The sequence below is a fragment of the Podarcis vaucheri genome, assembly GCF_965113315.1.
Source record: "Podarcis vaucheri genome assembly, chromosome: 13".
Lineage (NCBI taxonomy): Eukaryota > Metazoa > Chordata > Lepidosauria > Squamata > Lacertidae > Podarcis > Podarcis vaucheri.
Window position 1 is genome coordinate 45,256,315 of NC_138751.1, and position 26,280 is coordinate 45,282,594.

General features: G+C 45.2%; 1 protein-coding gene across 1 annotated transcript in view; it reads left to right on the forward strand.

The window, feature by feature from the left end:
* Positions 1–2,160: 2,160 nt before the first annotated feature.
* The window catches only part of NMT1 (N-myristoyltransferase 1), a gene marked incomplete at its 5' end in the record, with an annotated part of 28,092 nt that continues 3,972 nt past the window's right edge, over positions 2,161–26,280 (forward strand). Inside the window, 11 exons of the mRNA XM_082196761.1 lie at positions 2,161–2,375; positions 10,079–10,187; positions 10,563–10,704; positions 11,145–11,263; positions 12,692–12,783; positions 14,201–14,317; positions 16,541–16,711; positions 18,377–18,485; positions 22,705–22,875; positions 25,260–25,427; positions 25,717–25,854. Of these exons, the coding sequence (XP_082052887.1) occupies positions 2,161–2,375; positions 10,079–10,187; positions 10,563–10,704; positions 11,145–11,263; positions 12,692–12,783; positions 14,201–14,317; positions 16,541–16,711; positions 18,377–18,485; positions 22,705–22,875; positions 25,260–25,427; positions 25,717–25,854 (1,551 nt within the window). The remainder of the gene's footprint in view (positions 2,376–10,078; positions 10,188–10,562; positions 10,705–11,144; positions 11,264–12,691; positions 12,784–14,200; positions 14,318–16,540; positions 16,712–18,376; positions 18,486–22,704; positions 22,876–25,259; positions 25,428–25,716; positions 25,855–26,280) is intronic.

Genomic DNA, 26,280 nt, shown 5'->3' on the forward strand with positions numbered 1-26,280 from the left:
AACCCAACCAATCGCTGCCATCGAGGCTGGGCTCTGCTTCCCCAAGCGCGAAGCCATCGTCGCGATTTGAGGGAGAAGGAGGCTTGGAGCAAAGGAATGGGCAAGGAAGTCGAAAGGCTTCCAGGCGGTCAAAGCTAGTTTTAAAGCTGCTCCTCTTCGCTAGCGAGAAAGACTGAAGCTCCTGTATTCTTTTTCGACGCCTGCTAAAGGCATTCTTATTTAAACAAGCCTACCTTGAGGTTTAGAAAGCCTGTATGAATTTTAACTTGTTTGAGTCTGTTCACTCACTTTTCCACAGACAGAAACAAATCATGCTTACAACCAAGAAACAGGAATGCATTTCAAATAAAGACTACAAAAAAAACCCTATTCTATTGGGGTTCTAACTCTCTGTGTGTTTTAAATTATGGTGCGAATTTTTAAAGCGATTATTATTATTATTTTGTAAACCGCTCTGATGCTTTCCCCTACAATCAAGCGGTATATAATTTTTATTAAATAAATAAACTAGTAGTATCGACTGGTTGCTTGAAAGTCTTTGGGACAAAATCCCAGCTGACAGAGGCAACTGGGTGACAGTTCTGTGGCAGAGTAGATCCTTTGAATGGACACTACCCTCCCACCCCTGGTAAAATGAAGATTGTTGCCAGTTCTTGAATTTAAAATTGTTGATGAGAGAATTTAAGAGAAGAAGAAGAAGAGTTTGGATTTGATATCCCGCCTTTCACTCCCTTTTAAGGAGTCTCAAAGCGGCTAACATTCTCCTTTCCCTTCCTCCCCCACAACAAACACTCTGTGAGGTGAGTGGGGCTGAGAGACTTCAAAGAAGTGTGACTGGCCCAAGGTCACCCAGGAGCTGCATGTGGAGGAGCGGAGGCGCGAACCCGGTTCCCCAGATTACGGCAGAGCCATGTGGTTTCTGATAGGTCCCGAAATGCAAAAATCTGTATTTTCATCTCGTGTCTAACTTCAAAACAAAACACAACACTATAGACTTGTGGGGGACATTATCCCTTCTTGCTTTGGGACAACTTACTTGAAAACAAACACAAAAACACCTAGTTCCCTCGCTGCCCCAAGTAGATTAGTTAGTGTAGTTGTGTCTTGAATGTTGATGGACTTTGGCTGGGGAAATCGGGTTTAAATATCTACTCAACAGGATGACCTTCACTCAGCCAAACCTCACAGAAATTGTTGTGCTCTCCCTGGGACATAAGTTCTGCTTGTTGCTCCTTGTTGCTCCCCTGAGTGAAGGAGGTATAAACATGTACCGCAATAGAAACCCTATATTCAATCCCTTGCAGCTTCTGTTAAAAGAGGATTTTAGGTGATTGGAGGCTCTGTGAGGCTCTGTAAAACAGCTGCCAGCCAAGGCAGAAATAGAATCACATATTCATAACTGATATTTTATTTGATACCAATTTGCTAAATCTGATAGCAAAGAAAATGGCTTCAGTAGCATCCATTTCTGGTGGTTATCCAAAAAGTCTAGGAGACACTAAACCCAAAAAGTTTAATTAACACTATATTTGGAACTTGTGCAGAGGAGGGTGACCCATATGATAGCTCAGTTGGTACAGCACAAGACTCTTAATCTCAGGAATCTTAAATGAGATTCCAGCATTACAAGGGGTTTGATAAAGGCACCACCCTACAGTTACATTTGTATTCTCCCACTTAAGGTTTATTATTATTAATGTGTCACATCTTAGTGTATTTTTGGTCTTTGTGGAAGCTGCCCAGAGTGGCTGGGGAAACACAGCCAGATGGGCAGGGTACAAATATTATATTATATTATATTATTATTGTCACATTTGGGGTTTTCCTGCCTGAAGGGTCTATTATTATCATTATTATCAGTGGGTTTTTTTAACCCAAGAAAATCACCATTTTATAGTTCAAATCAGGAAAAATAAATACAGTAAATGGACAAAAGTATAAAAATTCACAAAATGTTTAAGGGTATGCGTCCCCCCAGGAAAAGGCACTGATTATTATTAATTAAATGTCCATATCGCCGTTCATTAGACTTGAAACCTCCCAACGCCTAGTACAGCATTGACAACCAAAGCACAGGCAACCAGAGTTTGCTCCCCCCCCCCACCGTCAGCGTGGTTCACGTGCGCTGCGCTTCCGGTTCCCGCCCTGAACCGCCAAGAGATGACTACAAGTCCCAAAGCTCATTGCGGCCGGGCGCCCAATCGCAGCCCGTCTTCGGCTTCTTTTGCGCAGGCGCGGCAGCCGGCGCGGCTGCCCTTCGCCAAGATGGCGGACGACAGTGATACAGCAGTGAGGCGGCCGTCAGGGGAGGAGGAGAACGACCAGCAGCACTGCAGCGACTGCGAGAATGAGGACGAGCACAACTGCAACCGTGGGTGAGCGGCTCTGAGCCGGTCCGGGTCGGGCCTCCACTCTCTGGTGTGAGGGGAGCAGCCCTGAGACACAACCGGCGGAGGGGGGGGGGGAGGCGGTCTGGTGGGAGGTGGAGAGAAGAGGCGGGAAATAAAGTCGGCCCTGCCCACGTTCCCTTTTTGCGGCGCTTGATTGGCTGAGGCGACTGGGCGGTTGCGTCCTGAGTGGTCGGTTGCTCTGCCAGTCCGAAAGGGGGAGCCGCTGGTTCCTCGCCCGTTGCAGACCAGCGGCGTGACCGCGAAGGCGAAGCGTTTTCCGGGCCTGTTTCGTGTGAGGGATAAGGAGACCCGCCATAGGGAGGGGTCCGGGACCTAGATATTTGGAGGTTATAGGGTGGGTGTGAAGGAAGTGGGCTGAAAAGCAGGAGCTTGAGGGAAAGTGTAGCCTGGGCGAAGGAGAGACTGGGACGGTTTTTATTGCATGCTTTTATTGTATAGCAAATGCATGCTATTCTGTAGCTCTAAGCATAAGGTTGGTTCCCCCCCCCCCCAAAAAAAAAATAAGCTGTCATTTCACACCACGAGTTCCTGTGTCTTTGAACTGCTGGGTGAGGGGCAGAAATACAAGAGTTGCATTTCCACACACACCTTGGCTGGAGATGCAACTTCTGAATTTTTGCCTCTCACAAAGCTGTTAAAAGAACCTTTGTTGGGGGCAGCTGGATAAACTTGCCCCTGGCCTTGGAGGGATAAACCAGCTAATGGGCACTGCCAGGGACCTGGTTGGCGGTGGGTCAGGGAGTGAAAGCGAAAATGGCAGCTGCAACCCAAACGAGAAGCCTCTGCTGCATTCTTATTTTTTTAAAAAAGCATTTCTGCCTATGAATGTGCCTTTTTAAGTAGTGTAATCTTACCAATTAATGTGTAGCATTATTAGGGTGTATATGGAGTACCAATGGGAAACTTAATTAGGACCAGCTGCTTATACAGTATCTTCTTTTTTAGTTACTGTCATAAATCACCCTGCTGCTTTTATGGCAGGGCGATGCACTAAATGGTTTCTCAGTTGCTTTCAGGCCAACCTTACAGGATATATCAATCCAGTGCCTTTTTTGTTCAACAAGAATGAAAACAGGGACATGTTATGGACAAGCATTCCTCCTCAAAGTCTTCACCCTTGCTGCTAAGCTTATTTTTAATCGTTGTACCTACATAGAGAACTATAGAACTTGGGCTCAAAGAGGCCAAGGAGTCATTAGCTGCACTAGCAGTCTCAGAACAAGAACATCTGCACTCAAGAGGCTTGCTAGACCTTAGCATAATGTGACTCAACCAGAGCAGGACTGATTAAAACAGTATTTGGAAAATGTACAACAGCTGAGGCGCACACCCGTTTCTGAATTCAAATAAGATGCACACTTTCGTACTTGTGACAATAAATGTTTGTTTTGGTGGTGTAAGAAAGAATAAGGATGGCCTGCATCAAGGAATCCCATCCCCTGTGTTCTTGCAGGAAGAACTGTTCTGAGTATAACTCCTGGTGAAATAAGGAAAGGCAGGCAGCACTGAGCAGCCTCCCCTGTGTACAGATGTTATGGGCTCACAGGAACATCTGATTATGTAGTTTTATTTTTTTGATGACCCACTAACACTTCTCTCCCTGTAAATCATTGTGCCACAGTACATGGTTTGAGAATTACTAGCATGAGTAGTAATGCTCTTTCCATTAAGTAAGCCCCATTGGACTCAGTGGGGCTTTCTTCTGAATAGACGTAGATAGGATTCTGCTGTGAGGTGCCTGTAGAGTAGACTCCGAAGTACAAACCTGACTTGTTGGCTTTTGGGAAAGGCAGAAAATTTCCTAGGTCACTGCTTGATCTAAAACTGGGATGGAAAGCATTTTAAATGCAGTTATCTGTTTCAGGAGACTGATGATGATGATGTCTTCAAAAGTTAGTAGCTTCCACATACACTTATACAATTTCTGGCCGCAAAACGCAAAAGAGCTAAGGGGACTATTTTCATTTACCATAGGCCTGAGGTAGATCCAGATTGTCAAGAAAAAATAATCAGAGTGTTATAAGAGTACAGTGGTACCTCAGGTTACATACGCTTCAGGTTACAGACTCCGCTAACCCATAAATATTACCTCGGTTTAAGAACTTTGCTTCAGGATGAAAACAGAAATTGTGCAGTGGCAGCAGGAGGCCCCATTAGCTAAAGTGGTGCTTCAGGTTAAGAACAGTTTCAGGTTAAGAACGGACCTCCAGAACGAATTAAGTACTTAACCCAAGGTACCACTGTACATACGGTCAAACCAGCCAGTGTCTTGCTGTGTACTTCTAGTTTTCTTTGATACACTTGAGGAAAAAGGTTATGTATAGGGAAAAGCTGTTTTTGCACTCTATGACTTGAAACAGCTCTTCTATATCTAAATAACTCCTAAATATCATCTAAGGAGCTTGCATGTGCTCATTGTGAATAAGCCTCTTAACCACGGTTTGTTTTCAAGACTGAATTGACCCTGTATGTATGAAAGATGAGAGCCACTTAAAATTCAGGTGGTGGAAATGTAACTATTGAATTAGATTACAGTGGTGCCCCGCAAGACGAATGCCTCGCAAGACGGAAAACTCGCTAGACGAAAGAGTTTTCCGTTTTGGAGGTTCTTCGCAAAACGAATTTCCTATGGGCTTGCTTCGCAAGACGACAATGTCTTGCGAGTTCCTGCTGGTTTTTCCCCCTCCCCCCCTTTTTCTAAGCCGCTTATCAGCTGATCCGATCAGCAGATAAGCCGCTAATAGCGCTAATCCGCTAATCCTTCAATGGGCTTGCTTCGCAAGACAAAAAAACCGCTAGACGAAGAGAATCACAGAACGGATTCTTTTCGTCTTGCGAGGCACCACTGTAATCTGTTGAGCATGTATTTTCCTGTTCAGATGAACACTTACAGTACTCTTTTATATCTAATTAAATGATTTGTTCTTTTTTCCCTGCTTGGACAGGTAACAAAGCGGCTTGTGCATATTTTCCACTCCTTTGTTGCTAAGTTTGCTTAGAACTTGGGGGGGCGGTACAACAACCCTGTTACACAAGTAGGTGGTTGACAGAGGGAGGAATAAATGCCTTTGAAGCAATAGTTGCAGCACTTGGCTCATCTTTGTAGAGGCTTCTTACCTGAAAAGTTGAGCTTTTTTGGGTTCTTTTATCTCTGCAATAGGTGTCACTGGTTTTTTGGACGGACCTTCAGTCATTTAAAGTGTTTCTGTTTTTTGATGACTGAGCCAAACCTGTTTCCTCATTGTCACTATTATCAATCACATACAGTGGTACCTCTAGTTGCGTTCACCTCCAGTTACGTATCCTTCAGGATACGTACGCGGCAAACCCGGAAGTAGTTTTCTGTGTTTAACCGCATGCGCAGAAGCGCTCTACGTGCCGCATGCATGTGCAGAAGTGCTAAACCATGCGCAGAAGTGGCACCTCCAGTTGCGAATTCCTCAGGATGCGGCCTGACCTTCAGAACGGATCCCATTCACAACCGGAGGTACCACTGTATAGCTTTATATAGCTCTGTAAAGTAGGCCTTTCAATTTCCTCTAAAGTAGGAGGGAGCTACTGACACACTCGGGACCAAATTGCGACACTCCCAAAGTGGTGTAATGGGAACCCCAAAAGTGGTCTTGGACTTGCTGGCAAGCTCCTTTGGGGGAAGGTAGCTTTGAGGCTTTGGCCTAAGTGCAGCGGCTGTCTTGATAATGGTTGGTGACTAGAGTCCTGCAGAGATCATCTGAAGAACTTGCATTAGGTGGTCATGAGCAGTAGGACTTAAAGCTCTCCTTATTAAACCTTCCAGGTGTTAATGCTTCCAAATGTTACAAACATGGCTGGAGAAATCCTACAGATCTTATTATAACTCAACCCTCCGCTCTGATACCAAACTGGTTTTCTGGTTTAGCTGCTGCCACTGTGGGAATATGCATGTGAGGCTATCCTGGCTTAATCAGTCTCACTTGGCTTGCCTCTTGGTCCATATTCCATGTTCTGCTTTGATGTGGTGTAGCACCCATAATCCAGATCTACAAAGTAATGGCTTCCTTCAGTGTACTGTGGGAATCTGTGGAAGCTGCTGAACTGTGGGTTTTGAGATAGTTATTATTTATTGGATTTATACACCACCCTATACCCGGAGATCTCAGGGCTGTTCACAAACAAAATCATAATATATAAAAAATTAAAAACAATAGCCCAGTAAAAAACCCAAAAAAGAGCCATATTCTAAAAGGGTATTGGATGTCAGTAAGATCAACCAAATACCTAGTTAAAAAGGAATGTTTTTGCCTGGTGCCTAAAGGTGTATAATGAAGGCGCCAGGCGAACTTCCCTGGGGAGAGCATTCTATAGACGGGGAGCCACTGCAGAGAAGGGCCGTTCTCGTGTTGCCACCCTCTGGACCTCTCAAGGAGGAGGCACATGAAGGAGGGCCTCAGGTGGTGGTTGCAGGGTTCAGGTAGGTTCATATGGCAAGAGGCGGTCCTTGAGGTATTGCGGTCCTGAGCTGTTTAAGGCTTTATAGGTCAAAACCAGCACTTTGCACTGGGCCCAGAAAGCGATTTTTGTTCCTTATATGATAGGGTAAGAGTTAAGGAAGATTCTGGAAGTGTTTTGATAAAAATAATATTTCGCATGTGTATAGTTTTTTTCTAGTTTTAAAATTGTATTAAAAGCACTTTTGGGTTGAAAGTGCGTTTTAAATGTTAAAATCCTTACAGCAGGTCCTGTAAGGTAGGTTTTATTATTCCAGTTTTGTAGAGGGGAATGGAAAGAGGGGGGCATACCCAAGTCTTTGAATGCATCGGAAAGGGCACATTTGAACCAAGGACTTCAGTTGCTGATGTGGATTGTAATATCACAACATGGACATGCACTTGAGGCTCTTAAAGCATTGCTTCCATGGCTCCCACTATCTTGTGACCCTAGCGTGGGGCCTGTGTGGATCTTCTTTGCCCTTTGTTTCGGGTGTGTGTTGCTTGTTTGGTTTTGCTTCTTTCAGTAAACTGGAACCATCCACTCTTGATGGAGGCACCTGGTTTGCTTTGCCCTGAACTAGTGGTGCACAATGCGACCTAGATATTGTGGCTTAACTGCCTGGTGGAGGTGAGTTGGCTTGGGAAGGACCCTACTAAAGGTTTAGAGAAGAGCCTTCTAGCTTTATGGTTGTCTTTGTCTTGCCAGATCTGGGGCACAAGATACAGCACTGCAGCTGAAGAGTCTGTCTGTCTCTTTTCTCTTAATTCCACTTGGGGCAAGGAATTCCACTTCCCTGACCCCAGAACTAAGCTGTGAAGGGAGGCTTCACGCTGCCTATCAGAGTTTGCCAGACACCATCTAAGGAGCCTGCATGTGCTCATTGTGAATGAGCCTCATCATTCTTAACCATCGTTTGTTTTTGAAGACTGAATTGACTCTGTATGTACGAAAGATGAGAGCCACTTAAAATTCAGGTGGTGGAAATATATCTATTAAATTAGATTAATCTGTTGAGCACGTATTTTCCTGTTCAGATGAACACTTACAGTACTTTGTCATGGAGTACTTTATTTGCCACTGAGAAACATAGTATTTTCACTGCTGTCTCAGTAGGATCATTGCTCCTGTACTAATAACCAGCGAGCATCAGATTTTTGAGTGTGTGAGCCATTTGCAGTGCAGGAGATTTGTGAGATTCTCTGGCAACTGTGACATGAATAGCTGTTGTGTGTAAAACTTTCATTGTGTGCAAAACTGCAGAATGTGATTAGTCTGTTCTAAAGTAGCACAGTCTTTATGCTGCAGTCTGTTTCTCTCTTTGGTTCCACTGCAATGCATGACCACACTATGCCGAGATTCCTTAATATCTAGTCCAGACTTATCCTTCTGGTTTCTGAAAAGATTACTTGCTTTAAGTATTAGCTGTAGATTTCCCAAGTAGGACTTAGAAGCACCTACATTTGACGTAGCATGGCTCAGCAGTCAGTGTGAAACACTGGAGCAGAGAAGTCTCGGTTGTGAAGTGTTACATTGCAAGGATGTAGATTTTAGCTTAACATTAGAACTTCATAATCTGAAGAGCCAGTCATCAGGCAACAAGCAACCCAGAGAAGTTGTAGCATAATGGTTTTATAGTTGAAGCCATGCACATATCTTTCTGGGGTGCTTCAATCATGTCATTGATTGTTTTCCTGTTTTGGAGGAAGTTAGACTCAAAAAATGACTTTCAGTCTTTGTTCTATAGAATCCTGGAATTCCTTAGCTACTTATGCATGATTAATAAAAGGAAATTTATGCTGCCTTAGGTTCCACGATGAAAGAAAGGTGGGATATAAATATACTCAGTGAACAAAACAAAATAAACTTCCCTGAAAAACAGGTTGTGTGTCAGTGCGTCGTGCAATGTACTACCACAAAGATGAATTGGGGGGTAAAATTTCATACTGAGCAATAGCAAAGCCCAAGAGGCTCCACATGAAATATTCCTCCATCCCCAGAATCTTTTTCCAACAGACGGGTTCTGCAGCAGCTCCTTGGTGGCTTCCACTAGGATTTAAAGTTGTGGGAGAAGCTCTTATCTTGGACCTAAAGCGAGCTTTTGCTACTTGCTTGGGTTTGCCAGCCATTAACAAACAGCTTGCAGACTAGTAATAGAGAATGCTGTCTGGTTTGTGCACTTGGCTTGTGCAGGGCTGCAGTAAGGCTCAGTAGATTTTGCTGACACCCTGTGCTGACGACAGAGAGCACTCGCTTGGAAGACACCCCAGAATCATATGCAACACACAGAATTTCCATGGCAAGCATGCAAATTCATGTAGGGGGACATTTCGAACCAGTGTTCCATGGTGGCATATCAGATGTTCCTCCGTGGAAAGATATTTGTGGTGTGGGAGAGTGGGTGCATTGTGGGTACAGGGAACTTATTTTAATTTTTATACCTTCCCTTTTCCTGAAAACAAAGCCAATATATTATTTTAATCCACAATAACAAAACAGTGATGAAGAAGAGCGACAGATCGCGTGCTAGAGGATTACTTTGCAGCTTAGGCAAAAAAAGGAGATTGCAAAGAATGCTCAAGGTATATTGTCTTTTGTCTTTGCAGCAGCCACCATTGTGCTAAATTAGTCAGGAGTTACGAGCTAAGAGTGTGCACATTGTTCTATGTGGATAGTCCATAACTGTGTTATAACTAGTCAGTGCTGGTGCAATATTGTCAGGGCTTCTCACACAAGCGGTTCAATAAAGTCTTGTTAAGGTGGAAAAATTGTGCCGAGGCAAAGTTGCAGAAGACCTGGTCGCCTCAGATAACTTGAGCAAATGAGTCACGTCACATACTGCAGCCAACCCTTCTTTCCCAATTCCTCACAAAACTGGAACACAGAGATATCCTCCTTCCCCCACACCACAAGAAGCTACAGATTGTGTGAAGCTCACACCTTTATTCCATGCAATTTAGTCTGTATAATTTGGGGTTCCAGCCTTGCAAGACGGAAGGAGTCAGAGCAGTGGTTTCTTTCTTCCCATACATCCACTCAGGAGCTAGCTTGAAAGAGTGAGTTTCCCCAAGGTATATTGGTCAAAAGAGACCACGCAGAAGCAGACTGTGACCTTGACACCCGGCCCCAGCTCCCTTCAAGCCCTTCTCTTAGCAGTTGATCTGTAAAGTCCCATCAGTCGTGTTTCATTTCTTCCTCAGTGGCTTAAGCCCAGCTGATGACAGTGGGGGGAAAAAGAAGAAAAAGAAACAGAAGCGGAAGAAGGAAAAGTCGGATCAAGTTGATTCAGCCCAAGATCAGACAGTAAAGGTAAAAAGCAAAAATATTTTGCAACAGGTTGGTCATGTTGAAGCATCCTCACGTTCTCTTCCACTCCCTGAGCCTCCCATTCTCTATACTGTGTTCTTTTTGGGGTACCCATAAAGTTAAATTAGGAAAGGCTGGGGATCTATGCAGGGGAACTTCTATGGGGACTGGTTGACCTACATTGTTGCATATACATTTGTTCTGTTTTCAGTGTGGGTAGATGTGGAATGGTGGGGGTGGAGGGCAGTGTTGGCTTTGAATGTTCAGTGGTTTTAAGGGGTAGCAGGAGAATGTCCTCTCCAAAATTTTAAACTTTCAGGGAGGGGGGAAAGTAGGACGTGGTGGTCAGTTGACTCATTGTGCCTTTGGTGTCTGCAGGTGACCTTGCCAGCAGAAAGAATGCAGGAGATTCAAAAGGCCATTGAGCTGTTCTCCGTAGGACAAGGACCTGCCAAGACAATGGAAGAAGCCACCAAACGCAGCTATCAGTTCTGGGACACACAGCCAGTCCCTAAATTAGGTACATAATCTTCTCCTTTCCTCTTTTTCTTCTATCTGGCTGGCTTTAAATAGTCTCAAAATGTTGGGGAGATCTTTCCAGCCTGTTACTATGCCAATTAGGGCAATGGTTCAACAGTCACCTACATCTTGTGCATTCCCCAAACCTCAAGAAACTGTGCAAATTGTGTGAGTGTTCAAGCTGTGTGATGTTTCAGTCCCAGAAATGGGATTGCAGGTAGGTTGGGGAATCGGGGAATGTGGGCCCTTGCAGCAATGCTGCAGATGGGATCTTACTAGTTCTCTTGGACAGAAGCATATGGGACCTGGAAGAATTGGGGGTCTGGAGGCTGGAGTTGCCCAGGAAACTGTGCTAACACATGTAGAGGGCTAGGAAGGTCCCTTCGGTAATTATTTGTCATGCATGGCAGCAATCCTCTCTCTTTCTCCCCCCATTCTCAGGAGAAGTAGTGAACACTCACGGACCTGTTGAACCAGACAAGGACAACATCCGCCAGGAGCCCTACACTTTGCCTCAGGGTTTTATGTGGGATGCTCTGGACTTGGGGGATCGAGGTGTGGTGAGTAGGGATGCAGCGGAACTAACCATCCTAGAAGGTTCTCCTCTTAACCATCTCCACCAACCTACCCCATTGCTACCACAGCGTCCAGTTGTTCCATCTCAGGATTCTGACCACTTTTATTTTAAGGCTTTCCACAGCTTTGCTAGATGATCCATATTTCTCTTTTCCCTGTCCATTCCGTGTTTGGCTTTTCTTCTGGTGTCTTAATTTTGAGCATGCCGCTGTTCCTCTTTTTTTCTCTCCCTTTGCCCAGAGATTCCTCCTGAAAACCAGCTAGGTTTTTGTGCGGGTAAAGTTTGTCATAGGATTAATCTCATAGCTTTAAGCTTGGCTGGCTGGCTTGAGTCAACTGGATCTCTTCCTGTATCTCTGCATTGTTCTGCCTTGTCCACTTCTCTTCATTTTGCCCTTGTTTGTGCCATAGTTTTTCCACGTGGCCCAAAACCTTTCCTGCTGATCATGTAGAGCCTACCAGCACTCTTAAGAGTCAATTTTTATTGACCCATTTACCTTTTAAAGATCTTATTATTGATATAAACATTTACATATATCATTTAAAACATGCGCACAATTTCATAACACTTTGTTTTTTTGTAACATTGACCTGATCTTTTTATCTCTTAAAAACTGGCCCTCTGTAATTGATTTGAGACTCAAGACTCCACTCGTACATCAACAATGGTTTGATGTTACGTGGATGAGTTGTAGCAAGCCTGAGCAAAGCAATTGGGCTTTGCAGTCTCCCCTCTCCTGCCACTATGCAGCCAGGGAAAGGACTTGTACCCAGAGATGGGTTTTGCTTTCCAAGAAGGTTAGCAACTTCCTGTCATATGAGTCGGGAATCCTGGCTGAAAACAAACTGGCTAGTTAAACAAGCCGATTACATAACCCTTGTCTTGAAGTTGGATTGTTGTGAAACATTGTAAGGGTTTGGTTTCGCTGTCAACAAGTTACAGCTTGTTGTGTCACACAGACCAAGAATCGTAGCTTAAAACAAAATCACCCCCCTAGCTGCTAAATCACAGTTGAGCATTGTGTGTGAACGCAACCTTTTTGTCCCAGTCTCATTTTTAAAAAAATGTTTGGTACATTGCAGCCAAGACACACCTGTCCCCTTAAACTACTTTGTCATTGTGTAGCAATTTTTGTTGTGTCAGTTGTGTCAGTACTTCGCAGGGTAGTTGTTAGGGAGGTCCTTAAGATTCTTCTGCTGGTAGGTGATTGAGAAGATAAGAACTACAAGTAGAAGTTGAAGTCGGGTCTTTCCCAGTCTATGTCTAAAGCTATTTTAATGTGCTGCTAGTTTCCCCTGCAGTGGCTCTCTAATAATTCTCGCCACAAGTGTCCTTCCGGATAACTCTGTTCTCTTAAGAGGCAGCTTTGCTTCCTTAAGCAGATTATGCTTTTCTCTCTTGGTTTCTTCAGCTCAAAGAGCTGTACACTCTCCTGAACGAGAACTATGTGGAAGATGACGACAACATGTTCCGGTTTGATTATTCACCAGAGTTCCTCCTGTGGTGAGTTAAGGGTCCGTCTGAATTTCTCTGCGGTGGTCTCCATCTGTAAAAAATTAATACATAAAAATCAAAACTGACTCCTTATGCTGAAAAAACTAAAATATTGACCCAAGGTCTTGACTTGCCCAACATGGGTCACTGCTACCCCATATGTAAATCCTCCTTTTCCAAGGGTCAGGGGGCACCTGCTAGCTCAATTGGCTAGAGCGTGGTTCTGATAACGCCAAGGTTGTGGGTTCGATCCCCATATGGGCCACCTTCATATTCCTGCATTGCAAGGCGTTAGGTGATGAGCCTCTGGGTCCCTTTCCAGCTCTATGATTCTATGCCTGCTTCTGTTCTGATAGTTTCAGTTGGAAACAATAGAAACAAGGAACATATGTAATGTGGGTACATATGTGTGGGATAAGCTGGAGCTCATGGAGTCAATCGTCGTCAGCCACTGAGTCAAAATAGTGATAGATGAAGAGACTTTCTATCTAAAGGGCACACCACCATACCAAGACAATTCTGCAGCCTCTGCAATTTATATAAATTAAGCATGCTTGGGCCATTTGTGCTACTGTGCTGGCATGCAGTCCGCCATTTCCTGGCCACTAGGAGCCTTGTTTTCTTCTTCCCCAGCTACCCCAGTTCTGAAATTTTACTGGGCATGTATACTGCCAAGCCTATCCATAAAGCCATGAAGCGTGCAGCTGGAAACTTTGACTTTTTTCATTGTGTGACAATCTGCCTTTACAGTCGTACCTCGGAAGTCGAATGGAATCCATTCTGGAAGTCCGTTTGACTTCCAAAACGTTCAAAAACTAAAGCGCGGCTTATGTTTGTCTGCAGGAAGCTCCTGCAGCCAATCGGAAGCCCTGTCAGATGTTCAGCTTCCAAAAATAGTTTGCAAAATGGAACAGTCACTTCTAGGTTTGCGGCATTCAGGAGCCAAAACGTTCAGGAACTAAGCTGTTTGAAAACCAGGGCATGACTGTATACCACGGTAGAGGGGAGCTGTGACCCTCGAGATGTTGCTGGACTCTTAATACCCATCATAGAATTATAGAGTTGCAGAGTTGGAAAGGACCACGAGATCTAGTCCAATGCAGGAAACCTTTGCCCACCATAGGGCTTGAACCCACAAACTGAGATAAATCTTCCGACCGAGCTGTTTCTGACCATTGGCACGCTGGTGGGACTGATGGGAGTTGGAGTCCCACCGCATCTCAAGGGCCACAGTTTCCCCATCACCTGCTTTATGCTGCCATGATAAATGTATCTGCCATTTCAGTATTACCTGCCTGGACTGCAAGGCCTCTTGAAGAGGTTTTCCCTGGGCTTATTACTTGGCAAAGCGCCCTGCACTTCAGTAGCGATCTCATATGGGCTTTTGGATCAAGATGTCTTTGACGAGGCCCCGTGTTTCTTTCAGGGCTTTGCGTCCTCCAGGCTGGCTGCCCCAGTGGCACTGTGGTGTGAGAGTCATTTCCAGCAAGAAGCTGGTTGGCTTCATCAGCGCTATCCCGGCTGCTATACACATATATGACACGTAAGTCAAGCCACACACTTCTGTCTTTTGACTTTGGATGCCCTTTGTGGATTAAAGAAAAGGTTTCAATTTGAGCTGGAGCCATTTTTCACTGTTTCTGCTCCGTAACCTTTCAGATGTGCAGAGGACCTTTGGGCATGTGCAGAGTGCTTTCTTAATTTTGTCATAAAAGCAGCATGGAACAGGTCAATCAGGCTTGAACCCCAACACCTCTCATGTTACAAGTTACATAGCGGCTGGGATCTTCTGTGGCTCTGCAGGCCTTTATAATAACCAGATGTGGGCGAGGTAGAATATTGACTGAATAGTATTGCCCGAAAACAGCCCAGTAAATTGGTGTATGCACAAAGAAACAGTGTGTGGGGTAGCGAATAACTCAGGGCAGTGTAGCATAGAGAGCTTAAAGTCTTTCCCCCCAAAAAAATTGTATTAGTTTTCACAATATTATAAACAAACAAGCACACAAGACAAACAAACATAAATCATAGCCTTATTGAAAATTACACTTATTAACTTTGTTAAGTGACTTCCTCGCTACCCCTTGGTTGAATTTCATTGCATGATCCTTTTAACGGTTTTCCAAATCCCAAGTCTTATGAAATTTAACTTAAACATTAACATCCTTAAATCTTCATCTTATGGAATTAAACAAATTAATTCATCACTTAAGATAAATAAAACCCTAAGCCAATTTAGTATCTGCAAGCTATTTTCAGTTAATTTAACTTAACAAATTTGACTAGATAATCATTAAATTTATTCCACTCTTCCTGATACTCCTCCTCCTTCTGGTCGTGGACTCTTCCAGTTAGGCTGGCTAGCTCCGAAAAATCCATCATCTTCATCTGCCATTCTTCTATTGTTGGCAATTCTTGGGTTTTCCGCTTTTTAGCTAACAAAATACGAGCAGCAGTTGTGGCATACAAAAATAATTTAACATCTTTCTAGCTTAGAGACTTAATAAATCCAGGGCGGTCTTTCCTTTTTTTTTAAGAATAATTTTTTATTAACCGACCAATCACATCGAATCAAATCAGATTACATAAATTCCAAATTACACAGCCGAATTTTAAATTTTTGTTGGGGGTACCCATATTTCAAGTTCCGAAGGGGATCCAATCAACTTCTTGCTTCTTACTGCTGTTTTAATGTCCACAAATCTAACCTTATGATGTTCACAGTACTATCCAGTCCTTTCTTATTGTTTTTCCACATCTCTTGTTGTTATTTTCATATATTTTTCCTTTCTCTTTGTGACCTAACCAGCTTGCGGAGACTATCAGAGAACAGTTTGTAATCCTGCGTGGATATTATTTTTTATCCAGTGGCCATATCCAGACGTTTTCCATATAACATCGCTTCCATACATCAAAACAGTCTTAGCGTCATTAATCTTCACCAATCTGCCTCCTTTCTCAAAACCTCTGAGGAGATTCACCAGGAATGCAGTCTGAAAACAAGTCCGTTCTTCCTCCTGGCTATAAATCCTTTGGCAAGATGGCGACTCCGAATTAATTGCTTCGCCATTCCCAAAAGCTCTTATTGCTTCTCGGTCTCCATAAAGCATACTTTTGGTTAAAGTTTATCTCCACACAGACCTTAATCATCCTGCTTGGGTCAGTTCAACCGACGGTTCTAATGAGGAGGGGTTCTTGTAAATCACATAGAAGGAAAGTAAAAAAGGTGTCCCGTCCCCCCATTCAGCCCCGTTGTCAACATACTACCCCGCCTTTGGTGTATCTTCATCGTAAAATATTCCTGTTTCTCCAGCCCGTTGTCTTCTTTCGCAGAGGTCACTTAAATTAGCAGACTTCCCTCCCCTTCTTCACTTGAAATATGTGCATTTGCTTCTTTTGTAATTAATTATTCCAAATTGCTGCAACTAGTGCACGATCAGAGACAGCGTCCAGGAGAGCCGAGGTCCACAGGGGGGCATTCTGCCTAGGGCCCTCACCCCCTTCTTTCGAATTAGGGGGTGATTTATGGGCACAGCAGGCAAGGGCAGTGTTCCCCATTTCCTTGGGGCAACAAGGGAGGCTGCCTACTCCCATAACAGCCTCTTAATTACCCCGTGTGGGTCGGAGAGATGGTATTGTCGGCCATCTTCCAATGCGCCCCCTAGTGGCCCCCCAGGAGGGTCTTTCCTGCTCTCCTTCAGATCGTTTTTCAAAATGTGACGGAGAAACTGTTCTTCAGAGTTGTTGTCTTTCTCTTCCGCTGAAGGGAAAAGAAGATGGTAGAAATAAACTTCCTCTGTGTGCACAAGAAACTGCGTTCCAAGCGAGTGGCCCCTGTGCTGATCCGGGAGATCACCCGACGGGTCCACTTGGAGGGGATTTTCCAGGCTGTTTACACTGCCGGTGTGGTACTGCCAAAGCCTGTTGGTACCTGTAGGTGAGTGTCATTTCGTTTCATTTGTTGGTTTTATATACCGCTCGATACCCAGAGGTCTCGGGGCGGTTCACAAAAAAAGATCACAGTATGGGATGTTGATTAGGTCGAGCAAAGGCCTGGTTAAAAAGGAACGTTTTTGTCTGGTGCCTAAAGGTCTATGTAATGAAGGCGCCAGGCGAACTTCCCTGGGGAGAGCATTCCACAGACGGGGAGCCACTGCAGAGAAGGCTCTGTTCTCGTGTTGCCACCCTCCGGACCTCTCGAGGAGGCGGCACACGAAGGAGGGCCTCAGAAGAGGATCACAGGGACTGGGTAGGTTCATATGGGAAGAGGCGGTCCTTGAGCTATTGTGGTCCTAAGCTGTTTAAGGCTTTATAGGTCAAAACCAGCACTTTGAATTGGGCCTGGAAACTAATTGGTAGCCAGTGCAGTCGAACCAGGATCGGTGTAATATGCTCAAATCATCATGTTCTGGTGAGCAGCCTGGCTGCTGAATTCTGCACCAGCTGAAGTTTCCAAACAGTCTTCAGAGGCAGCCCTACGTATAACGCATTGCAGTAATCTAACCTTGAGGTTACCAGAACATGGACAACAGCAGTTAGGCTATACCTGTCCAAATGGGGCATAGCTGGGCCACCAGCCAAAGCTGATGGAAGGTACTCCGGGTCACTGAGGCCACCTGAACCTCAAGTGTCAAGGTGTCTTACCTCGGATTTACTTTTTTCTCCTCAAAGGTGGCTTCTTCTGAGTTCCACAGTTCTTTCCCTCATGTCAGCTCTCCAATAGCATCCTGTCTTTTGCCAAACCTGTCAAATGCACTGTGGCGTTTGCCTCCTAGGATGGGTCATAAGGAAAAGGTTAAAATGGGTGTGATGTGATTGGCCAGTGAGAATGCAAGGGGGGAATAAAAGTTAGAGTGGGAGGTTTTGAAAGTCAGTTGAGTTGAGAGTTGAGGCTTGGGAGTTGAAGGAAGAGGGAGGTTTAGGTGTGGGTTAGCAGAGTTGTATTGTGAGAGAGTGAGAGGAATTGTGAGGTGGAGTCAGATAGTTGGAATAATCAGTTTGGAGTTGTTAGGAACTAAGAATAAGAAACTGCCAAGTAAAATTAACTGTAACCATAAGCTTTTAAAAAATAAACTTGATTATTTGTTTGTTAACAACTGACTGGACTCCGTGTGTCCCCGTGAGATAAGGGGTGGTGGCAGCGGAAAAAGCAATCGTAGTGGCGACACAGGGTCAATAGACCGTCAAACATCCAGGGGCCCTGTGTGTGATCGCCACACGCACCTTCAAGTCTCCTCTTTCTATGATACTTGTGCTTCAGCTGCGATAGGCAAGGGAGATCCTAGAAGTATCACCACTGCCCAGAGAGCAGGGCTCCATCTCTAACCCCTGACTGACTGGATAACAGGGGGAAGAGGGATGCCGGGAAATAAATAATAGGGCTTTCCTGCAAGAAGAGTTTCAGCCATTGTTCTGGCAAGATGATTGATTGATTGGTTGGTTGGTTGATTGTTTGAGTGTGTGTACCTTTCTGCGCCTAGGAGTAAAACGTACCTCCACTTTTAGGTGATACTGAGTTAGGCTTCAAGTTACTAAGGCTTCCGTGGAGGAACGATGGGCTCCGAGTGGGATGTCTAACCAGGAAGGCTCCTCTTTCCGGCAGGTACTGGCACCGGTCCCTGAATCCGCGCAAGCTGATTGAAGTAAAGTTTTCCCACCTGAGCAGGAACATGACTATGCAACGCACCATGAAGCTCTATCGGCTTTCGGAGGTCTGTGATGGGCAGGGCAGTAACCTCAGTGGGGCCTTTGTGTAAGAATCTTTCAAGCTGAGATTGTACATTTGCCACACTTTTCCTCACGCGAGCGAGGCGAGGAGTTTCAGAGCATGCGGGGACCCCGACCTTTCCGCACTATTTCCCCACGCCCCACAAGTTCCATGTACAGTCCTACCTTGGTTCTCGAATTTAATCCGTTCCAGGAGTCCATTCGACTCCCAAAACCGTTCGAAAACCAAGGCTCAGCTTCCTATCAGCTGCAGGAACTTCCTGCAGGCAAGCGGAAGCCGCGTCAGACGTTCTGCTTCCAAAAAACGTTCGCAAACCAGAGCACTTCTGGGTTTGCGGCGTTCGGGAGCCAAAACGTACAAGTACCAAGGCGTTTGAGAACCTAGGTATGACTGTACACTCTGGGCCCAAACCAGATTGCATTTAAATGAGAAGTACCTTGTGAGCTGAAGCCTGAGCTGTACCCCTTGAGGTCAGGAAAGATTTCCTTCTCACCCCGATCGCATCTCAGCATTAGTTTTTCTTAGGTTCTCCCCCGCCCCGTTCTCCTTCCTCCGTATCACCAGAGATTATTCTGCATCTAGAGCAGCAATCCCAAACCTTGCCAAGGGCATACCGGAGTCCCGGGAGAGAACTGGTCACGAGCCGCAAAGAAATAATTACAGGCTCCTCTGAGCCCAGCTCATCCATCTGCAGAGAAGATTGCCAGCTGCATCTCTGCGCAAGGTGTTGTCTTGGCCTTGCCTCCTCCTAATCATTCTCTTCCATGGCTGGATAATTCCGCAACATCTCTGCATCAGAATGTGATTGGAGCATTCAGTCCCTCTAGTAGCGCAGGGACCACAGAAGGTGTGCTTATTTGGTCTCCAGGGAAGGCAGTGCTCTGGGCTTGTTTCCTTCGAAATCTAAAGGCACACACTGCAGAAGCATGATTCACAGAGGAGGCAACCTCTCCTGTGTGGGAAGTTCTCTCTTATAAAAGGTAAAGGGACCCATGACCATTAGGTCTAGTCGCGGATGATTCTGGGGTTGCAGTGCTCATCTGGCTTTACTGGCCAAGGGAGCCGGCATACAGCTTCCGGGTCATGTGGCCAGCATGACTAAGCCGCTTCTGGCGAACCAGAGCAGTGCACAGAAACGCCGTTTACCTTCCCGCCAGAGCGGTTCCTATTTAGCTACTTGCACTTTGACGTGCTTTCAAACTGCTAGGTTGGCAGGAGCAGGGACCGAGCAACGGGAGCTCACCCTGTCGCAGGGATTCGAACCGCCGACCTTCTGATCGGCAAGCCCTAGGCTCTGTGGTTTAACCCACAGCGCCACCCCCGTCTCTTCTCTCTTATACCCTAAAGCTAAAGCTTGCACATGGAGGATGGCACCCTTAATTTCAGAATAGTTGGGGCGGTGGTGGAATGTTGACCCATTTGACAAACCACAAAAGGGGCAAGTAATGAATAGACAAATGAATTTTTTAAAAATAACATTGGTCATTTATTATGTTCTGGAATGGCAAATTTCCAGACAACATTTATCCATATGATCCTTTTGCTCTGCTATAGTGTAACATATATTTATATTCCTTTAACAAGATAATAATTAATAAAAAGGTGCTTTCTGGGGAAAAAAGAAAAACCAAAGAGAAGGCTTCCTTGTAGAGTATAAGGGTGAACTGCTCTTTTTTAATTTGGGAGAAAAACTTGCATCAGCCACCAGAAATGTTGGAAATGTAGATCAAGAGCCAAGATGGTGGGTGATACAGCGATTATGTGCCCCCTCCACCAACATTTTTTAGGATTTTTTCCCAGCATCAGATTGGCTACTAATGCAGAGTGGGGGTGCTTCCATTTCCCTTCACTTGGAGTATATGTCTTGTTTGCTTGAGACACTAGCTCCAGATGCACCTGCTTTCTCTTCTCATGCCCCCACTATAATGTGAATTATATTTAGGTTGCCTGGTAAGGAGCTAGAAGATGGGTGGCCTTACCCTTGGATGGGTATTTAGACAGCCTTTGACCCTTTCCTGATTCTCTGGCTGTAAATATTCTGATTCCAGAGTCGATCAAATGTGGCTTATTGTGTCAAAGTGTATTTTGCTTGAAGTCGGGACGTAAAGAGGGTTCACCTTTTTAAATTGGGAGAGCACCAGGTCTCTGTAAGTTGAGCTTAGCTCTGTGCTGGTGTTTCCGGCTGCCATGTGGAGTTGCTGGGCAAGCGGTCATCTCCCAAGCTCACGGCTGTTCCCTGTGCTGATTGGGTGGTTTTTGCTATTGGTCCCTCCCCCTTTTTTAAAAAAAAACCTGAGATGTAATAGAGGGAAATCCTTCAGTTTGCGAGTGGCCCTGGCACATGGGTGTTTGAGCAGAGAGGTTAGGCTGGCCTCAACTAGAGCCAGGGCTTTCTCGGCCGCGGCTCCAATCTGGTGGAATGCTCTGTCACAAGAGACTAGGGCCCTGCAGGACCTGACATCCTTCTGCAGGGCCTGCAAGACAGAGCTGTTCCAGCAGGCCTTTTGTCAGGGCACAGCCTGACCCCCTCCTCTGGCAATCTGCACAAAATTTTGCTTGATGGTTGCCATTAATTTGATTTTAATTTGATTTAATTAATTTTATAATGAATGTTTTAGAATGTTGAGCTATTTTGATTGTTGTTAGCCGCCCTGAGCCCAGCTTCAGCTGGGGAGGGCGGGATATAAATAAGTTTTTATTATTATTATTATTATTATTATTATTATTATTATTATTATTATTATTATTAACAGTCGCTGGGTGGCAACCATGCCATGTGAACCACCTGGAATAGTTGGGGCACATCTTTTGAGATTACCCATCATACCACAATTGCAACAGTGATTTCCAGAAAGGTTCCAGTGTGACTTTGTGCAACTCTGCACTAGCACCATATTTTGGGTTGTCGTAGTGCCCCTTACTTCTCCCTGCCAGTGGGCAGCAAACTGGCACAGAATCTGATCTGGTAAATGTGTCTGGAGGAGTTTCCACCACCCCCATTGCCCTTAAATGCACTTGGTCCCCCATGAAAGCCTTATGTGGCTGCTTCCTAATTCTCTGGATCTCATGCAGTAAACCTTCCAAAATTGTCCTTATCTAGCCACTTCCCTTCTGTGCCTGGGTAATAAAGGTAAAGGGACCCCTGACTATTAGGTCCAGTCGTGATCGACTCTGGGGTTGCGGCGCTCATCTCGCTTTACTGGCCGAGGGAGCAGCATACAGCTTCCGGGTCATGTGGCCCGCATGACTAAGCCGTTTCTGGCGAACCAGAGCAGCGCACGGAAACGCCGTTTACCTTCCCGCCGGAGCGGTACCTATTTATCTACTTGCACTTTGACATGCTTTCGAACTGCTAGGTTGGCAGGAGCAGGGAACGAGCAACGGGAGCTCACCCCGTCACGGGGATTCGAACTGCCGACCTTCTGATCGGCAAGTCGTAGGCTCTGTGGTTTAACCCACAGCGCCACCCGTGTCCCGCCTGGGCAATACAATTAGCTCAATATAATATTCCTTTCCATCTGAGCCACCCCAGGGCCAACACAAAAGTGCTTTCACTGGCCAGGACTGCAATCTCCAGCCACAGGAATGTGCATGCAGAAGGTTCATCCGCGTAGCTCTGGGGACCCTGCGCATAGGTTTGCTTGGCACAGAAGCTGCGCAGCACTAGCGCTGCATTTCACAGCTGTTACAGCAGGAGGAGCCAGAGAACAGGGCTGTGCAGTCTCTGATAAGATTTCTCTGCTGGCGTCAACTTGGAGTGAAGGCGCCAAGCAGCGCCTCATCGCAGAAGGAGAGCGAAACAACCCCGATCAATTTTTAGAACAAATTGCTTAGAAACTGTTGGAGAAGGATGTGATAGTAAAGGGCACCTGTGGATCTAGTTTATCAGGGTTCAAACTTTCCCCCTTCCCTAGAGATTGAACACTGGGCATCTTGGCGGGTATTCAGCTAAGCTTCCATCAGCGTAGACCCCTCAAAATTAATGAGCACGACTCAAGTTAGGTCCATTCATTTCAGTGGTTTTCCTTGCAGTAAAACTTAGTTGAAAACCACCCTTGTCACTGAGCCACAGCCAGTGGTCCTGAGGGTACAGTCTGCAAACCGCCAGTCTAGCTGTGAAGCCCTTCCTTCACTGTCAGTCAGGATCTCTGGTCCCCAAATGCCTTTCTAAGCAAACCCTTTTCCTCTGACTCTTCCCCCAGACTCCAAAGACCCCAGGGCTGCGGCCGATGGAGCAGAGAGACATCCCTGCTGTGCACAAACTTCTGGCTGAGTATCTGAAGCTGTTCAACTTGACCCCTGTCATGAATGAGGAGGAGGTGGAGCACTGGTTTCTACCCCAGCCCAACATCATAGACACATTTGTAGTTGAGGTGAGGAGCGCTTTCTTCCCTGTCACTTCACAGCCAATGAGCAGAGGGCAGAGAGAAGGGGTTGGGGAGTTCTGCAGTCTGTCTCCCCAGTCCTGCTGAATATGAAGTAGGACAAATTGCATGCAGGTGGGCAGATGCATTATTATTATTATTATTATTATTATTATTATTATTATTATTATTGGTGTCACATCTTATGACCTTACTCCACAGACAGAATCAAGATACTTAAATACAGTCGTACCTTGGAAGTCGAACGCCTTGTCAGTTGAACATTTTGGCTCTCAAACACCACAAACTCTGAAGTGATTGTTCTGGTTTGCAAAAGTTCTTTGGAACCCGAATGTCTGTCGCGGCTTCCAATTGGCTCCAGGAGCTTTCTGCAGCCAATCGGAAGCCGCGCCTTGGTTCCCGAATGTTTTGGAAGTGTTTTTTTTTATAAAATTTTTATTGGTTTTTCACAATTTTTATGAACACAAACATTACATAATACAAACACACAAACAAACAAACATGTATAATTTCGAATCCTTTTTTCTTGAACCTTACTTCACCGACTTCCCCATACCCCCCCTTTCTGCAGCCCAATTTCCAAATTTGTTTCAGCAAATCCTACCCCTTGGTTTTATCAAATTTTCCCTTATTCTTTTCTTTTACTTAATCTTTTACAGCTGCAATCCCCTTTTTTCCAAAACTTCAACATTTCCGAATGTTTTGGAAGTTAAACAGACTTGCAGAACGGATTCTGTTCAACTTCCAAGATACCAGTGTACACGTTTTTAAGTACAGAAAAAGCCATACTCCTTTGGGATAAAAACAGCCCTGAACATTTGTGTGAAGTGAATATATGAAGGGCATTGCTGTATTTGCAGTCAATTTTAGCAGATTTTTCACGCATTCAAGCTGAATAAGGTCTTAGAATGGATTTTGCTCTTGTAGACTGCTGGTGGGAGGGAATGCCAGTTTTAATGCTCCCCCACATAGAATAATAACTTTGTAAATCACTGGCTCCCAAACTTATTTTCCCATAGACAGCTTGAAAATTGCTGAGGGGCAGTTAATGATTTTTCTTCCTGTTGCAGCAATTGCAATGTGCTTGATTTTTCTTCCTGTTGCAGTAGTGGCAATGTGTGTGATTTTTATTTTGTATTTTTATTGCTTCGTTTATGTCTTACGTATTTTAATGAATAGACAATCCCCCCCATTTATGCGTTTTCAGTATGTGTGAGACCGCACACAAATGTATTTGCCAAACCTAGAAGTGACCCGAAAATGTCACGAGAAGAGGCAGGGCAGGGGCAGAACATGGTGTTTGCTGGCTTTTTCAACGGTGCTTCAAATATTTCACTTAAATGTGCAATGCCTGTGTAAATGGGGGTGTGCCTGTATTACGGTTTGAACTCCACAGAATTCAAATTGTAATACAGTAAATTGCAATACAAGAAGCAATAAAAATACAATTAAAAACCAGCACCAATATTCCATGCACTGTCTTCAGCCACAAATCCACAGGCATGCTGCAGGCTCCCTGAATGAAGCTTATGGACCACCGGTTTGGGCCTGCTGCTGTAAATTCAAAAGCAGCAAGTATTCCCACATCAGTGGAGAGGTTCTAGCTCAGTCCATTCCTTGCTGTGCTAGGTTTCTGCATGGCTTTTCCCCACCCACAGTCCGAAGTTCTATTCATCAAGAGTCATTGCCATCTTAATTCCCAGTCCATTTTGTTTCTTTATAAACCAGAATAATATAGCAACCTATTTTTTGCTCCATAAGATGCACTTTTTTCCTCCTAAAAAGTATGGGGAAATGTCTGTGCATCTTATGGGGCGAATGCATTGGACGGCAGAGGGAACCCTCAGCTGCTGCTGCAGTTGCAAGCTGAGGGATGCCTCCGCAGCCGGAGCCATGGCTCCCGTCCGTCGCTCGCTGTAAAGCCCGCAGAGTAAGAGCCGCAGACACGCTCTGCACAGCTCTTGCTTTCCTTGCTTTAAAGCAAGAGCCACGCAGAGCGTGTCAGCGGCTCTTGCTGGCTTTAGAGCGAGGCGGGAGGAGGGATGGGCAAGCAAAGTGAGAACTGCGCAAAGCGGGACAGAAGCCATGTAAGCGGCTCTCGCTTTGCTTGCTTTAAAACAAGAAAAGCGAGAGCAGCTTACACGCCCTGCACAGAATATATTTTTCTTGTTTCCCTCCTCTAAAAACTACGTGCATCTTATGGAGCGAGAAATAGGGTAATTGGAGAGAAGGGAGGAATCAGATCTTCTTGCCCCGCTAAGTTGGAGAGGGCAGGCCCGATGGCAGATGAAGCCAACTTGCTTCCCCCACAGCTGAAGACTGACAGAGTCTGGGGGATTTCATTCTAAAATGTATCTCACTGTTTACTTCAGAACACCGATGGGGAGGTGACCGACTTCCTGAGTTTCTACACCCTGCCCTCCACTATTATGAATCACCCAACCCACAAGAGCTTGAAGGCAGCCTATTCATTCTACAATGTCCACACCAAGACACCACTTCTCGACCTCATGAACGATGCCCTTATATTGGCCAAGATGGTAAGCTGCGCTCTTTAGGTTACGTTATTTGCTTAATGTAACATTTGGGGAAACGTGCTAAAAACAATCTTGTTTATCAGAGCCTAATATATGTATGTTAAGGAGACCCGAGGAGCAGTACAGAATTGATAGTCCTGAATGTCTGAGTTACGGGTTTTTTTTTAAAGCAACTTTCTCGCTCTCATGGCACTTGAGTGGGAAAAACTGGCCTATTTTTTTCTGGGTGCTAAGGAATTACAAAGCATACAAATAAGCCCAATGTCTCTCCCTGCCATACCTCTTTGTGCAGAGGGGCTTCGATGTTTTCAATGCACTGGATCTCATGGAGAACAAGACCTTCCTGGAGAAGCTGAAATTCGGGATCGGAGATGGAAATCTGCAGTATTATCTCTACAATTGGAAATGTCCCAGCATGGGACCAGAGAAGGTAGGTGACCATTGCTGTAGAGCAGGGATGTCCAACTCCTAAGAGACTGCGATCTACTCTCGGGGGGGGGGGAGCAGGCAGTGATCTACCCCTTTTGGGGGAGTTCAGGTCATATTTGTTGACCTTTTTTTAGGGGTTCTGGTCTAAGTTCTTGACTTTGTTTAGGGAGGAGAATCCCATTATTTTGGGGTTCAGGTCAAAGTTGCTGACACTCCCATTTTTGGATAGAAAAGGAACAAATTTTAGAAGGGGGGAATGGGGGGAAAAACACTCACCTAAAAATCACAAAGTAAACAATCTGCCTCTCAGCAAAAACTCCAGCAATCATGCGCAAATGGAGGATAGGGATATGCCCGGGGGTCTCACGGCGGTTCACAGAATAAAATCAAGATATAGAACCACAAAATACCTACTAAAAATAACAAC